Source organism: Helicoverpa armigera, chromosome 15, assembly GCF_030705265.1.
Source record: "Helicoverpa armigera isolate CAAS_96S chromosome 15, ASM3070526v1, whole genome shotgun sequence".
NCBI classification, from domain to species: Eukaryota; Metazoa; Arthropoda; class Insecta; order Lepidoptera; family Noctuidae; genus Helicoverpa; species Helicoverpa armigera.
Genome location: NC_087134.1, coordinates 9,473,530 through 9,489,768, shown reverse-complemented (window position 1 = coordinate 9,489,768; position 16,239 = coordinate 9,473,530). Strand labels below are relative to the sequence as shown.

The following is a 16,239-nucleotide window of genomic DNA, read 5'->3' as shown; positions in this document are numbered from 1 at the left end:
TTGCTATCTTCATTTCAAGAATTTTATCGTAGCTTGTAAATAATGCAATTTGTTAGTTTATTGTTTCGCAAACGCATTGTTTGGATCATAGTTTTTTTTGTTCAAAGTCAAAGTTCACGATAAAGGGTAAAAAAATTAGCAAGTCATAAAGATTTTTAACTTAATGAAAAATAAAAATACACATTTAAGTACCTATAAGTACATGCTTTAAAATTAAAAAAATAATACACCCTAAATGCCTTGTTTCTGAACAAAAAGAAAAGGGAAAGTTGTGCGTTTAACAACATCCCGGGAACAACTGGATCGATATGAAAAATGTTATTGTTAAATATTCCATTTATTACGACTGACTAGAGGCTACTTTTATCCGGGTGTGCAGACCCGCGACTGAAATAATAGCGCTCTTGTATAGCGAAGGCTCAGTAGCTTACCTGCTAAGAAGCTTTTTGCATGATAAGCAAATTGGTAATGAAGGAAGTAAACATTGTTAAATCTAGAAATAATTATTGATCGACTGATGATTGATTAATAATTGGGTCAAATCAATCTTGATTTATATTTTTTTTACTAGGTAGAGATTAAGTTAAAGAAGTTATGGTCTGAATAACAACGTAAGTTAAATATTTTTCTTGGACTGTTTACATTATCTGCTAAGTCTAAAGAATCAGTTTAAAGAGCATTCTTCAAAAGTTTTAAGGATCACCTTTATCAAATGCACAATATGTAATTGCCACGTCCAAATAACTTAGATCTCTACTTACTTACATTATCAATAGAAACACAGTTCAAGACATATTGGATGAGACTTTTATAAATACACAATCAATTCTTCAGTCATTACTTGCTATATTTTAATAACACTTTCATTGTCAACATAACCAATCAAATATAGTCTTTAAAACAAATGCCAAAGGTCTATTTTTGTACAAAAGTGAAAGAATCATACTGATAAACGAGTAGGTGCAAGCGCATCCTTACTTGTCAATAAAATCACGATTATTTCTTTCTACTGAAGATGTTTTGAGAATGTGATATAAAAGAAAATAAAGCAAACTTTATGAAGTGACCTTCAGAAATATGAAACATAATGGACCATCTTCTTAATGTGCCGAAATTAATTACTTTCATGTGTGTACATAAGTTCTAATATTTCACTCTAATAAATATTTATTTATAGAAAACAAATTGTCGAAATCGGATCTGCAATTATAAACAATACTGGATCCTTATCATCATCATCATCATCTCAGCCATAGGACGTCCACTGCTGAACATAGGCCTCCCCCTTTGATCTCCACAGATACCTGTTGGAGGCGACCTGCATCCAGCGTGTTCCGGCGACCTTTACCTATAAGGTCGTCTGTCCACCTCGTTGGTGGACGTCCTACGCTGCGCTTGCTAGTCCGTGGTCTCCACTCCAGGATCCTTATGAGGAGAACAAAATATACTTACGCTTGTAAATTAAACCTTATTTAACAAAAGCTTTTAAGCTTTGTAGAGTTAACTTCTATTAAACCAGCGTAAGTTTTCGCCAATTTAACTTTATTTTATTTATATAATTTTTTACGCTTCTAATAGGTACACAAAATGACCAAAATATCGTCCGAAGGGTCGATTTATACGGCATGAGCAATTATTATAATTTAAATCTAAAGCTAAGAAAATAATATTTCAATCATCATCATCAAAATCATCAAGCCCTTATCACATTAAAACATCGAATTCCAAAATGACTGACAGATAATTTTTGATTTTCGTTCTATTGCTGCTTACATACCAACCATTTTCCAAGTCCTTTTACTAAAAGAGCAATGGATGCTTTTCAGAAAATTTTTACCCAAAAGTATGAATGTAAATGTGAAGACATTATGTCTAAGATTTCATAAATAAACACGATTCGACTGGTTTTACGATCAATTTGTTACCCAGGGGGCTTAACGATGACGTGCGAAAAAAATATATTTTAAATATGACAATTATTTATCCAGTTTTGTGCGTCATGGAATTGCGTAATATTTTTTCTACGAAAATATTCACTTATCTTACCTTAGGGACAAAAGAAGACACACCCATAGATTTTATTTACCTTTGAAAATGTTCGTTTCTTCATGAGCATTATTATGTAATTAAATACAACGTCTAAAAAGAACGTCTAATATTCCAAATGGCTGGATAGAAATCATGAAAAAAAATTGTTGGCCATTTAGGCTGAATTTGCATAGAGGCTGAATTAGATCGAAAGTTAAGAATATTTGCGGAGGGAAGGCAAAAGCATTGATCTCCGCGCTCACTAAATTCTTGTCAACACATTTAGATAATCTCCTCATTTATCTAGACCCAAAATAGTTCTAAAAACTAAAACAAAAAATGCAAGTGTTAACTTTAATTTGTCATCTAAGAAAATAGCTACTTAATTGGATAATATTTGATTTTGCGAACCCACACTGGAGACTAAACAGTTGCCCAACAGTTTACTCGATGGTTCTCAAATTATCAATTCTCAAAATCTGATTCCAATTAAAGTTTTCAGTCGATCTCATACCGGGCAAATACCTGATCTTTGTAATGTGCGTCCTACCATTCAACTTCATACTGATTTATGAGCTCAAACAAACTATCGGCCGACTAAAAGTTTGCAGTATGTGAGATCTTAAACATACCGTCACGAGGATAATAGATGATTACAATATTTTCTATGAATATTTATTTAATACCGGTTCAGGCACGGCAAGGGCAATGACCCGACAGTGATTGGGTTCGCTGATTGTCATATGTTTTGTGAAAAATAAAACCTTTTTGCTAATCACATTAATGTGGTTCCGTAGGTATGGCGTTCACGTTTTACTGAATTTATTTAAAACAATAAATAGTGATGGAGTCTACCTACCTTAATCCTTTGCTAAATACAATGAAATGACAATTTTACAGATATTTTACTAGATAGTAGCATAGAAAATTGCCATTATTTATATCGAGAACTTCTTTTCTGGATGCAGGTTAAAAACTGTTTATTTTCTAATTTTAAAAACAGTCTTAAATAAAAGAGATCAACAATAAATCGAAATCTTACAATCACCACCATAATTGCCGTGATCTTACAAAGTGTCCGTATCGGCGCGCGCGCACTGTCGGCACACGATAATTATGTAGTTAGCCGGTTGTTACCGCGTGTTACGCTACAATCGACGATCGCTAAGTATGTGAAGCGAGCTTATAATTAGGTGTGCTTTATTTGTAGTCTGCAAATATGGTACTAATATTGTAAGGTATGAATGTAAATGGATGGAGAGGGAGAAGAAGCACGAAGAAACATACCTAGATGGAGATGGCAGGAAATATAAGGGGATGATTGTTAGTCTGACAACAGAGGAACAATATATTGCACCCGTCTCTTGAATATATGGATATTATTGATGTGCATAACACACTTCATTTTAGGCAACGAGTCAATGCTTGACTTGAACATCAGCCTTTTTACAGTCCCTCTGCAAGGCAAATAAATACCTCTTCAGATATTGAATGAGCATCAATCACCGGTCGCTTGCTCAAACCTCATTGGCGATTGGTGGTTTACCCACTAGCCCACCATGACTTGAATGACATTAATTGGCAACTATCTAACAAGTGATAGATTAGTTTGTTTATATTTGGAAACTTTATAGTTTTATGACAACCGTTTAATTAAGTAGCAAATTGGTGCCGTAAATTAAATATTAAAGTTACGTTGTAAATTATGACTTATTTATATGCCATCTAACATGTAGTTAGCGTTTGATTTTAAGATGACCTTTCTCAGAAGTTTGAGCTTAAATCAAAATGCAATTTTGAAATTAAATACTTTTTGCTGTCTGTCAAAATTTTTGGTATTTATTTGGGATCCATTCAGCACCTGTTTATTTTATAAAGAAGGATCCTTATGTACATCATTGATACGATATATTAAACCTGAAAGATATTGACAGTTGCTGGGGAGTCAAAAAAAGTAATCAGTCTCAGAATTATCACAGCTGAATATTATAGTTTGTCACAATAAAATGCTGGGGAGTTTATTGCACCATGTCTTCTGCTTAGTGTAAACTTACAAAGTGCTGAAAGGCAGGCATTTTGGATGGCAGTCTTATGAAATTCTCAACGTTTAAACTTTACAATAGTTTTGCCTACTATTTATTTCAATTAAAACCTTTTGGGCCAGCAGAACTCTAAAATGAAAGTGTATCGTATAAGTCTGGCCTATTTATAAGTTTATTTACTAAGAAATGATTTCCTGCAGTCCTTGGTTGACGCCCTTACAATTCTTTTACGTATTTTTGTGATATTTAAAGACGAATTATTTCTGGTATTGAGTTTGTTGTCAGGATGCGGTAAGTCAACATAGGCAATCAAAAATGTGTCAAATTAAAATCTAAAAAAGTTAGTTGAAAATAAACGTTGGACATTTTATACATACGAAGAATCATTCAGAATTATACTGTGGTATTGACGAAGTACATTTAATTTGTATTTTGATGCTTTTATTAGTAGGTACCTATTATTGTGGCATCTCTGTAGCTCGAAATAATACATAGAGCAGAAACCAAACCACATAGATCCTGCAAAACGCCCATCATTTTTTATTGCAAACAAATGGCTATCAAATAAAAGGTTACCTTAAAAACAAAAGATTTAAAACCTGTATAACAATCTTAATTTAAAATCGAGCCTAGTCTCAATAAATTAACTTCTATACCATACTTTGTATAGCAGATTTATATTTCTGGGAAGTTGTAACTAGTCAGTGATTAATGTTCGCATTAGGTTCGTCTGAACGATATCTATTGAACGTCTTGTCTGACTCTATTGTCTTGACACTCTTTTGACTCAGGTATAATGTAATAGGGGTATTCACACGTTAAGTGAAAAGAATTTTGGCTAAAGGATGTTGATTTTATCTGGTACACAGGTTCAGTTCTCGCCGTGTTACCTTATTCCAGGATCTAGTTATGAAATAAAGCTTATAAGCAAGAAATAATATAACTTATCTTGGAAATATTGTATTATTTTCTAACACAGACTTCAGATAGATTTAAAATTGCTAATTTATTGTTAGTGGTATTTAATTAATGTGTTAGAATCCATTAATTAATCAATTAATATCAAAACTGCATAACACCTTCCGTATTAGGGCTGTATCGAATGCAAGTCATTAAAACATTGTTAAATATACATAAAAATCAAAACAAATTTGCCCCTGAACATTATCAATAGAAACAAAAGGTCAACTTCAAAGCCAGATACATAAATCCCTAATAAATATTATGTGAAGTTAATTGAAAAATGGCATAAAGCACACATATATTGTTTATTACATATATGGAATTTATAACAATCATATAAACGCGTAAACCACAAATTCGTTGGCACTTGAACTTGGAACTATATGCGCATCTTTGCCACGATAACTTTGCCTTCCAAAAAGTGTAGACCAAAGAAATTTCGACCGTATGTAGTTGAAAGAAGAGTTGCGAAAACAGTTGGAGGTGTTAGGGAGCGGTAAAGTTATGTATGTAAAATGATATAAGCACGTTTTTTAGAAGAGTTTTCAAACGCTATAAAAAGCAAAAGTTGCTTCATTGTACCACCAGTTTAAGTGGGATCAGCTGTGCACGCGCATCCCTCGAGAGGGATCAGGACGATGTTTTTGGTAATACTTTCTTTTGTGTCATTGTGTTGTGAATAAGTGCTCTTAGTAATTGTGTAATTATACAGTAATAACATATTGGATAATTAGGACTTTTTTAAGTTTAATTTTTTTTGTGTGTTTTCTGAATTATCCTGTGCTGCTTTCATCACTTTTACTTAAATTGTGTCAAATTGTTTTTTTTTTGCGTGTATATTTTAAATATTACTAATTTTTAATTAAACTTTTGAATGAGTAAAATAAAAACCATAATTTTGGAGTCAAAATCTTTATAATTAGCCATTAGCTCACAATAATGTTATCAAAAGAAGCCTTAACTGAAAAGCCGTTACGTTTAAAAATACTGATTCAGAAATTGTAAAAAAAGCCTTAACTTAGGGTTGATGTGATTTTTTTAATTGGTCTAAAAATATAGCTTTTGGTTAAGATAAATACCCCAAACATTGTCATGAAGGATGAACAAGAAATTGACATAGGATTTTCATTCTAAATATTTTATCGGCCAAAAGCTCCTTATTTGAAAAAATATAATAACAAAAACAGAATCATTTAATAATATTGGCAGATTCAGTGGTCTGTAATAATCAAAACCTATTTACATAATTTAATTCAAGAAAAACATGACTTAGTAAGAAATCAAAATATCAAAATATTATTGCTCTGCCAAAACATCTGAAAAAGTATAAAGTTTGCGTTTATGATTTGCGTGATCTATAGACATTACTAAAGAAATCGATCGCTTCCGACCAATTAATAACTGGACAGATCTACTCTATGCAAAAACGTTGCTCTTAATTGATAATACAGGAAACACTGATTTTAAAAATATTTCAAATCCAAAATCTGCACTACGCTCTTAAAAATTGAAAAAAAAAAATTTCTTTGATTAGAACTTATCTGCCTACCCATTTGACGAGAACAAGCTTGATGTTAGTTGCTATTCAATTAAAAACATCTAAAAATATTAATGGAAATGTCAAAGAAACGTATGAATATTCACTTAATTAATATGTAATCTAGTTTTTTCATTAAAAGCTTTAAAATTCCACCCACACGCATTCGTTACTTAAAACATCCATTATTTTCTCATTGTGATAAATTGCGTGAATCATGACTCAACACACTTATTTAGGATTCAAAGCTTGATACCGCCTTTTGCTATATTGACAAATATCTAACTTAAAAAAGTGGTAAAACAGGACTATATATTTTTTACCTCATTTACATATTATCACATGATGTTAACATTTGAACTTTAACCTTAACATTTTTCTTGACGTACGCATCCTGTCTGTGGGATAGTCCATCTTCAAAACTGGACACCTCGAGGTTGTCTTGAAACCTTTTTACACAGACTTACATACATAAAACTGCAAGCATGTTACGTTTTTTTCACGTCGTTTGATGCTATCGTATAAATCTTGATGCAGTGACAACTGGCACATTTTATTTTTAGCCAAATTCCGTAGAATGTTTCACTTATATTTCAACATGTATATATTCTTCTATGTGTATAATCAACAATGTTTTGTTTACAGGTAATATTAACCGCTTTAGCGGCGGTATGTGGCGCAGCGAAGCTCGACACGGGCTACCTGCCGCCAATCTCAGCCAGGACCGCTGGAGGTAGCCTCGGCGATTTGCTGGCTCCCTTAGACGGAGCCAACCAAGTCGCTGGTGGACTTCCCACTGGCAGCTACACTAATGACGTCCAAGGCGTGATTGTAGATGCAGCTAACCCTGGCAGTAGAACGTCAGGCCCTGAGCCTACTGGTCTAGGAGGACCTAGAGCTTCCTACGGTTCAAAAGACTCTAAAGTCGGAGATGCCGCATTCACTGGTTCTGTTACTGGATCGGGAAGCTTTGGAGCCAACACTAGAATAGCACCTGGCTTTGGATCATTTGTAGAAACAGCTGGTTCTGAAGCTGACAAAAAGAGTGGCAGCAACTTAAAGTTCACAAGTGACGTAGGATTAGAAAACTATAGCTATGGCTACGAGACCGACAATGGAATATCTGTTGGAGAAAATGGAGTTGCCTCAGGTGGTGTGCAAGCTCAGGGTGGTTATTCCTACAAAGGGGATGATGGCAAAACTTACAGTGTGACGTATACAGCTGATAAAGATGGCTACAAGCCACAAGGACAGCACTTGCCGACACCACACCCAATTCCTGAAGAGATCTTGAAGTCTTTGGAGAAAAATGCTAAAGAGGAAGCTGCCGGCCATGTAGATGATGGTAAGTGTTATTATTATTATTTTAATTTCTGTCATCCCTGGTTGATTCTGATTAGGTACCACGAACTGTAGCAAAAATTAGGCTAGTGTACCAATTTGAATTTTGATGTTTTGATATGCCACTTTTGGAACAAATGTAGGTACTATCATAGATGCACTTAATAGCGAATAACAACGTTCTACTATTTTTGGTTTTATAATCACAAACCGGTAGGTATGTCTAAATACCTGACTTGATATGTATAATTATGAATTTTAACTCAGTGTTTTGATGACTAAGTCTATTTTCGTGAATTTATTTAAATGCCAAACACACGTCTTCATTATTAGTGGTAAAATTGATTTAATTTAATTAATTCCATATCGGGTGATCTTTATTTTGCTTTTTCATTTACATAATTAGGAGAACCGGTTTAGCTTATTCTTCTTTCTCATCTGTCATTATTATTATTTATTGGGAATTTCCTAAATAGAATGTTTGTACACTTATAGATATTTTACATTCATGCCAGCATCCAGTACTTAATTCTTATCATTCACAAAATTAACATGAATGGGATTGTGGTTCAATTTATCCCTCAAGGCTAAAACCACCGAAAATACATAATATGCAATCTCAATTCAAACCAACAATAAAAGTTGATCCCAGAAATGTGTGATAAATTTAAAATTTTTATGCGCCAACTGACGTGACTAGACAATTTACATTATTACATCTTTATCTTCACGAATATTGCATAACAATTCGATTTTGTTTAAAACATATATTTTATTGAAATTCTTACTACTACTATTATTATTTATTTATTCATCTGTTGTTGGAACTGCATTATTATTTGAAGCACAGATATTAAGTTAACCTATTCTGTGATTGTTGTTAACATAACAATTTAAGTTCCTGATATCACGGAAGTTTTAAGCGGAAGATTGGCGTCTGCCTCAGATTGCATACCAGTGCGTAATATTTACCTCACCGCATCATTCAAAATTGAGGTTTACGGTTATTGCAATTTATATGGCTGTTTTTTTTTTGTTTTTTCCTGGTTTAATCTTTTCAGTTGATGTCTCGTTATTTTTGTATTCATTGCTTTTAAGTACATCTAGTTTTGGTTAGTGATAGTGACCTACATTATAATGTTTGTTTGTTTGTTAAAAAGTTCATTTTTCATTTTTAAAGTAGGTGTGAGTCACATGGACACAATAACATGTGTCAAAATATGCTCTCAAAAAGATCAGTTCAAATAATATGAAAGAGCCGACAAATCATTACGTCAATGCAGCTCACCAAAAAACTTTTCATTCACAAATTCGGTATCGTCACACATGTAAGGCTTTTGTGTGAGTTGATAAATGTTCCAGTGACATACGAATCAGTCATTGACAAATTGCTTACAACTTTCATTTTTATTTACAGGCTCGTACGATGCGCAGAAATACAATGATGAAGGCGATTACTCAAGCAATGGTGACAACAATAGTAGGCCGACAGCAAACGGCGGAGTCTCAACTTCTTCAAGTAGTGCGTACGCCAGTCAGTCTAGCCAAGCAACTAGACCAACATCTGGGGTACTCATTGGATCTTACAAACCCGAAGCAGGTTTGAGTCAGTCTGCACAAGGAGGCGTTGCCCAAGGGTTTGGCCAAGTATCTGGAAGCAAGGATCAAAGTCAAATTTCAGGACACAGCTCCTCTTTTGAAGCACAATTTGGACAGTCTGGTTCTCCTAACCTTCAGGCTAGCCATACTTTAGGAAGCTTTGGACCAGGTGGTGCAATAAAGTCTCAAACTGAATTTGAAAAAAAAACTGGAATAGGTCAACAGGGTGGTCAGAAATTTTTAGAATCAGGATTCGGTTCTCCATTAAGGATACCTAATTTTGACAACTCGCCTAACTCAGCCTTCAGTTCCGCGGTTGCTACGGGATCAGGTAGTGCAAGTGCTTTCGCTTCTACCGGTAGTGTAGGATCAGGACTTAAGAATGAATTCAATGCTCCGTCAAACTCTTTCGGATTAGCTGGCCAGCAAGCATATGGCTTACAATCCGGATCTCAGTCGTTTGCGGGTGAATCGCTCTCTGCGCCATCAACTGCTAGTGCGTCAGCGTCTGTCTCAGGCTCTCAGACTCAACAGCATACTTATCCATCATCTCAACTCTCAGGCAATTCCCCATCAGCTCACGAGCACGGTCAGTCACCGTCGAGTGCATCTGCTTCTGCTGTCGTATCTGGAAGCGAAAGTGGGCAATTAAATGGAGTTAACACAGGATTAAATTCAAATACTTTCCCAAGTCGATTTGGGGAAGGGCAACAATCTGGAAATTCCCCTTCAAGTGGCAAATATGATTCAACTGGTAAACTAAACCTTAATTCAAAACCCAATGGTTTTGATTCGTCATCTGCTGCGTCTTCTGCACAAGGAGCCCAACCCTTGAGTTCAGTAGCTTCAGCTAGTGTTTCCGGATCTTCCACTTTCGGGGCTTCATCTCAACAAAGTGGATTTGAATCCCAAAAGACTCAAGTCGGAAGCTCTAACACTCAATTCTTGGGCGTTAAACCTACTAAACCTTCTTTTGGTTTTGAAAGTAACCTAGGTTCAGGTCAAGCTTCTGCTTTAAGCTCTTTTGGATCCAGCAGCGTTCCTGCTTCATCAGCAGTTGCCTCATCATCATCCCAAACTGGACCAATTGATGCCGCATTCGCGTCTAGTACTCAGAAACCCTCTATTACCCAACAACAGGGTGCAGATGATTCGTATTACTACAACCAACCATCGAAACCTTTTGTAATCCCAATCTCTAATAACCGCCAGCCAAATATCCCCGTGAGTTCTTCTTCCCCGCAGGGATCAAAATACCCCAGTACTCAGACTACGTCAATAACTGGACAATATCAAGGCTCGAGCTTTTCATCAAACAGCGGTATCACTCAAGCTGCCGTATCTCCTTTTGCGTCCGGTACTTCATCATCGTCTGCGCAATTCGCATCCCAGTCTAGTCAACTTGATTCCAAACCAGCTCAATCAACACAGTTCGGTCAATCATCATCTAGTCAACAAACTACTGCACAATTTGGAGTCACTGGAGCTCAAATAAGCCAGAAACCTATTGTCCAAAGTCAAGCACAGTTTTCCCAGTCGTCTACAAGTCAAACTACTGGCAGTGCTCAGGCACCAACACAGCAATACCAAGGCACTGTTTACCAATACAACAAACCAGAAGTGACCCTGTCTCCCCAGGCAAACAAAGATAGTTCTTCTGCATCTGCACAAGTTAAGCCAGTCCAGGTATCGAGCGACAACAGGTTTGGAGCTCAACAAAGTACATCACAATTTGGTACTCAGTCTTCGTTCCAGCAGACGCAAACAAATGTAGGTTCTAATGTTTTAAGTTCCCAAATTGGTCAAAAACCAATAGTTAGCTCTCAAAGTACCGGATCAAATTATCAACAGACTCTGGTTAGTTCCGGATTACAGTACAACCAAAAACCTCAGACTGTTCAATCTAGCTTCACTTCAACCACAAACACACAAAATCAGCAGTTTACTAAACCACAATCTGTTGCTTTTGGAAACGCGTTCGCTCAAAACCAAAATCAATTCGGCAAGAAGCCTTCTGCTACCACACAAACAGGTTCTGCTTTCCAACAATCGCAGTTTGGGTTAGCTAGCTCTCAATTGGGTCAGAAGCCTCAAACTCAAGGTTCCAGCTTCTCTTCGACCCAATACCAACAAACACAGTTTACGAAACCTCAATCAACGGTAGGTTCTAGCGCCACTGCAAATGCATTCTCTCAAGGCCAGACTCAGTTTGGTAAAAAGCCCCTGTCAACCACACAAACAGGATCCACTTTCCAACAATCACAGTTTGGATCTGCCGGTTCTCAATTCAACCAAAAGCCTCAGAGCACTCAAGGATCTACCTCCGGTCAAGCAACATTTGGTCAAAAACCAGTTGGTACTACTCAAACTGGTTCTTACCAGCAATCACAATTTGGATTAGCTAGCTCTCAGTTTGGTCAAAAGCCCCAAACTCAAGGGTCTAGTTTCACTTCGACTACAAACACACAATACCAACAAACTCAGTTCACAAAGCCACAGACATCTGCTGGTTCTAGCTTAACTGGTAACACATTAACTCAAAGCCAGACTCAGTTTGGTAAGAAACCCTCTGGAACTACTTTTGGACAAAAACCTGTCGGTACCACACAAACGGGATCTTCATTCCAACAGTCTCAGTTTGGATCAACTGTCTCTCAAGTCAAGCCTCAGACAACTCAGAGTAGTGGTTTAGCATCTACCTCGGGTCAAACAACATTTAGTCAAAAACCAGTTGGCACTACTCAAACTGGTTCTTACCAGCAATCACAGTTTGGATTAGCTAGCTCTCAGTTTGGTCAAAAACCTCAAACTCAAGGGTCTAGTTTCACTTCAACGACAAACACGCAATACCAACAAACACAGTTCACAAAGCCCCAATCAACTGTAGGTTCAACTGCAACTGCTAACGCGTTTTCTCAAAGCCAGTCTCAGTTTGGTAAGAAACCCTCTGGTACTACTTTTGGACAGAAACCTGTTGGTACCACACAAACGGGATCTTCCTTCCAACAGTCACAATTTGGATCAACCGTCTCTCAAGTCAAGCCTCAAATAACTCAAGGTTTAGCTTCAACTTCGGGTCAAACGACATTTGATCAAAAACCCGTTGGTACCGTGCAAACTGGTTCTTCTTACCAACAGTCACAGTTTGGATCAACTACTTCTCAGTTTGGCCAAAAGCCGCAAAGTCAAGGTTCTAGTTTTACTTCCAATAAATACTCTCAAGGCAGCACATTCCAAAACAAGCCTGTTGTAAACACTCAAACAAGCACAACATCACAGCAGACGCAATTTGGTTCAACTGCGTCCCAATTCGGCCAGTCTCAGACAGTCCAAGGTTTTGGTTCAACTACAGTTAAACCATCATATGTACAAAAACCGTTCGGTTCTTCATTCCAACAAAGCCAGGTAGGATCTACTGTCTCTCAATATGGTCAAAATTCTCAATCTACCCAAGGTTCAAGTTTGACATCCGTTAATTCTCAAACGTCATATGGCAAGAAACCTGTTTCATCACAAACACAGTTTGGTGTAGGTAGTTCCCAGTTTACTCAGGCTCAATCTACTCAATTTGGCAACAAACCCAGCACCACACAAACTGGATCAACATTCCAGCAAACTCAGTCAGGGTCTGTTAGCTCACAATTTGGTCAAAAGCCACTGAATACTCAATTTGGATCAACTTCCTCACAGTTCGGTCTGAATTCTCAAACATCTCAAACCGGTGCAGTGTCAACTGCCTCTCAAACATCGTTTGGCTCGAAACCAGTAAATCAACAGAACCAATTCGGATCAGTAGGTTCTCAATTTTCTCAGACATCCCAATACGGTAAGAAACCGACGCAAACATTCCAACAGACTCAATCTAATCAAGGTTTCGGCGTATCTTCGACTACTGCCAAACCCTCAATTGGCAATCGACCTTCCCTAAGCTCTCAATTTGGTCAGAAGCCGCTAACTTCCCAATTCGGATCAACTACCCAGTTTGGTCAGAATTCTCAATCATCGCAAGGCTCAAGTTTGACTTCGACTGCGTCTCAAACGTCTTTTGGTTCAAAACCTGTAAACCAGCAGACCCAATTTGGATCAACTGGATCTCAGTTCTCCCAGACCTTCCAAAGTTCCCAGTTTGGTAAAAAGCCAACAAGTACCAGTACCACTAGTCAAACTGGATCCGTATCCCAACAGTCTAGCACTCAGTTTGGACAGAAACCACAAACAACTCAAGGCTTTAACTCAAACACTTTCTCCCAAGGCCAAACTACACAATTCGTTAATAAGCCTGTCCAAATTAGTTCAACATTCCAGCAGTCACAATTAGCTGGCTCTCAATTCAATCAAAAGCCCCAAATAAGTACCGGATCAACGTCGACTTTCGGTCAGTCTACATTTGCTCAAAAACCTTCAAGCACTGTGCAGACTAGTTCTTTTAACCAACATTCACAAACATCATCCAGTTTCAGTAGCTTACAAGCCGGTCAAAAACCAGTATCATCGTCCCAAGGATTCTCTTACACAACAAACACAGGATCTAAAGGACAAGCTGTGCAGACCTCACAGTCTGGCCTGACTGGTTTCGGTCAGAACACTCAATTCAGTAATTCGCAGTATGGACAGAAACCACAGTTAAGCGCAGGTGTAGCTTCTCAAACCCAATTAGGACAAACTTCTCAATCCGGTAACAAAATTTCTGGATCTTCATCAACCTCGGGGTCCGGCTTCCAATCTCAGTTCTCTAGTTCTTCTGGATCTCAGCTTGGTCAGTCTACTCAAGGTAGCTCTCAAGGTCAAGTTATTCAGTCTACTCAATCCGGAATAAAACCTGTAGGAAGTTCTCAAAGCTCTCAAGCATCAGCGCAGTTTGGTTCAACATCATCACAGTTTGGCCAGACATCACAACTATCTCAAGGTAATGTTCCTGCCTTAACAACAGTTTCCCAAAGTGTTAAGCCACTGAACATTGGTTCAGGCTTCCAGACCATTAGTACGACAGCTACCCCGGTCCGTTTCGGTTCCACACCAGCACACTTTGGGCAAAAGCCACAGGCTGAAGCAAGCGCATTCGCGTCTAGCTCAGGCTCGAACAACGTAGCGTCATTTGGCAACACGCAAACAGGCCAAGTCTCTCAGTTTGGAGTACAAAACCAAGCTGTTTCGACTACCCAAAAACCATTAGTAAGTTCCCTATCTCAAAACAACTACCAACAGTCGCAATACACACAATCTTCAGAAAAGCTAAATAGCCAATCTCAATTTGGTCAGGGTACACAGTCTAATGTAGGCACAGGACAGTTCGGTGTTCAGAGCTCATTTGGTTTAGCGTCTCAAAAACCTGTTGGGTTCCAATCAACACAATCTACTTTCCAACAAACTCAGTTTAACCAGCCCCAAAAACCTGTAGCCAGCTCTCAGGGATCTGCCTTCCAGGCCGGACAGTCAGTCGGAATCCAATCAAGTCAAAGTAGCGTTCAAAGTTCAAGTCTAACCACTGGACAAGGTTCCCAAAGCTTATTGGGTAGTGGACAATCTGGCTACAACTACCAACAACCACAATCTGTGTTCACCACCCAATTCGGATCCCAAGGTAATGCTCAGGGCCAAAAAGTGCAGCAAGGTCAATCAAACTTTAACTCAGTAGTGTCCACAGTACAAACACCTATCAACAGCGGGCCTCTTAACTCCTTTGGCATCTCTTCAACCCAGGGTAGTTTCCAACAGACCCAGGGCTCAACACAATTTGGTGTTCAGTCTACCAAACCAGTAGTCAATGGTCCAGTTCTATCGACTTTCAACAATGGTCAATCTTTCAAGCCAGCGAGTGCTGGGTCTTCACAGGGATCAAGTTCCCAGAGTCAGTCTTCAGCGGTCATTACTTCTCAATTCGGAATTCAACCGAGTCAGCCAAGTGGCTTAGCACAGTTTAATGGACAGCAGTTCCATTCTTCGTTCAATTCTGGCAGCCAATCGGTTGTAGGATCTACGCCTGAATACACTATTCAGCAAGCTCCTGGTGTTTTCATAGGCACTCAGCAGCCCGTTGCTTCTAGCTCAGCTCAAGCCAGCTTACCTTCTAGTGTAGGAGGTAATCTTAACGGTCAATCAGAGAGTTTTGCCGTTTCGACTGTTCAAACGCCTGTAGCTATCCAAGGGTACGAAATACTTAGCAACCAAGGATTTGTAGGTCAATCAGAAGAGTTCGGAGGTCCAAGGGATCCTCCTAGGTTCGATGATAAAACTGGATATCATTATTGAACAGTGCCATATAGACTGGATATTATGTAACGTTTGAAAACTTCAATGTGAATATGAACTGATAGAAACTGAAAATAATATAACAAGATAAATATGTACTTCTATTAAAAATGATATAATGATGAATGAAAATGATGTTTCTTTTTTGTAACATAGTATAATTCGGTTTTTAACAGTTCATAAATTAGATTTTAAATAATATAGTACTTTTTGTGAAATGAAGTGGACACCAAGAAATGAATTAAGAATTCAAAATAAATGTTATAAATAAATTATTAAAAAATGTAAATAATAAAAGGTTGTCGTTTCATTTTTGCCAAACATTATCCAAAAATAAAATTTAAGTGGTTTATCCGAGTTTGAAACAGACTGCAATATAATTATAGATCCGAAAATAAACTAGTATGCCAATACAATAATATAAAATGCACTAAGCTAAAAGTTCTAACAAATATGGCTTTACTGATAATAAGGAATGTA

At 37.4% G+C, this 16,239-nt stretch overlaps 1 protein-coding gene across 1 annotated transcript; it reads left to right on the top strand.

Moving 5' to 3' along the window:
• Positions 1–5,588: 5,588 nt before the first annotated feature.
• On the top strand, positions 5,589–16,008 carry LOC110376211 (pneumococcal serine-rich repeat protein). The gene is made up of 3 exons (XM_021334612.3): positions 5,589–5,680; positions 7,216–7,915; positions 9,329–16,008. The coding sequence occupies exons 1-3, from the start codon at positions 5,672–5,674 to the stop codon at positions 15,757–15,759; spliced, it is 7,140 nt and encodes a 2,379-aa protein (XP_021190287.3). The 5' UTR covers positions 5,589–5,671; the 3' UTR covers positions 15,760–16,008.
• The last annotated feature ends 231 nt before the right edge of the window (positions 16,009–16,239 follow it).

Coding starts and splice junctions, on each gene's coding strand:
- LOC110376211 (XM_021334612.3), top strand. Junction 7,916..9,328: donor TGCCGGCCATGTAGATGATG/GTAAGTGTTATT, acceptor TTTTATTTACAG/GCTCGTACGATGCGCAGAAA.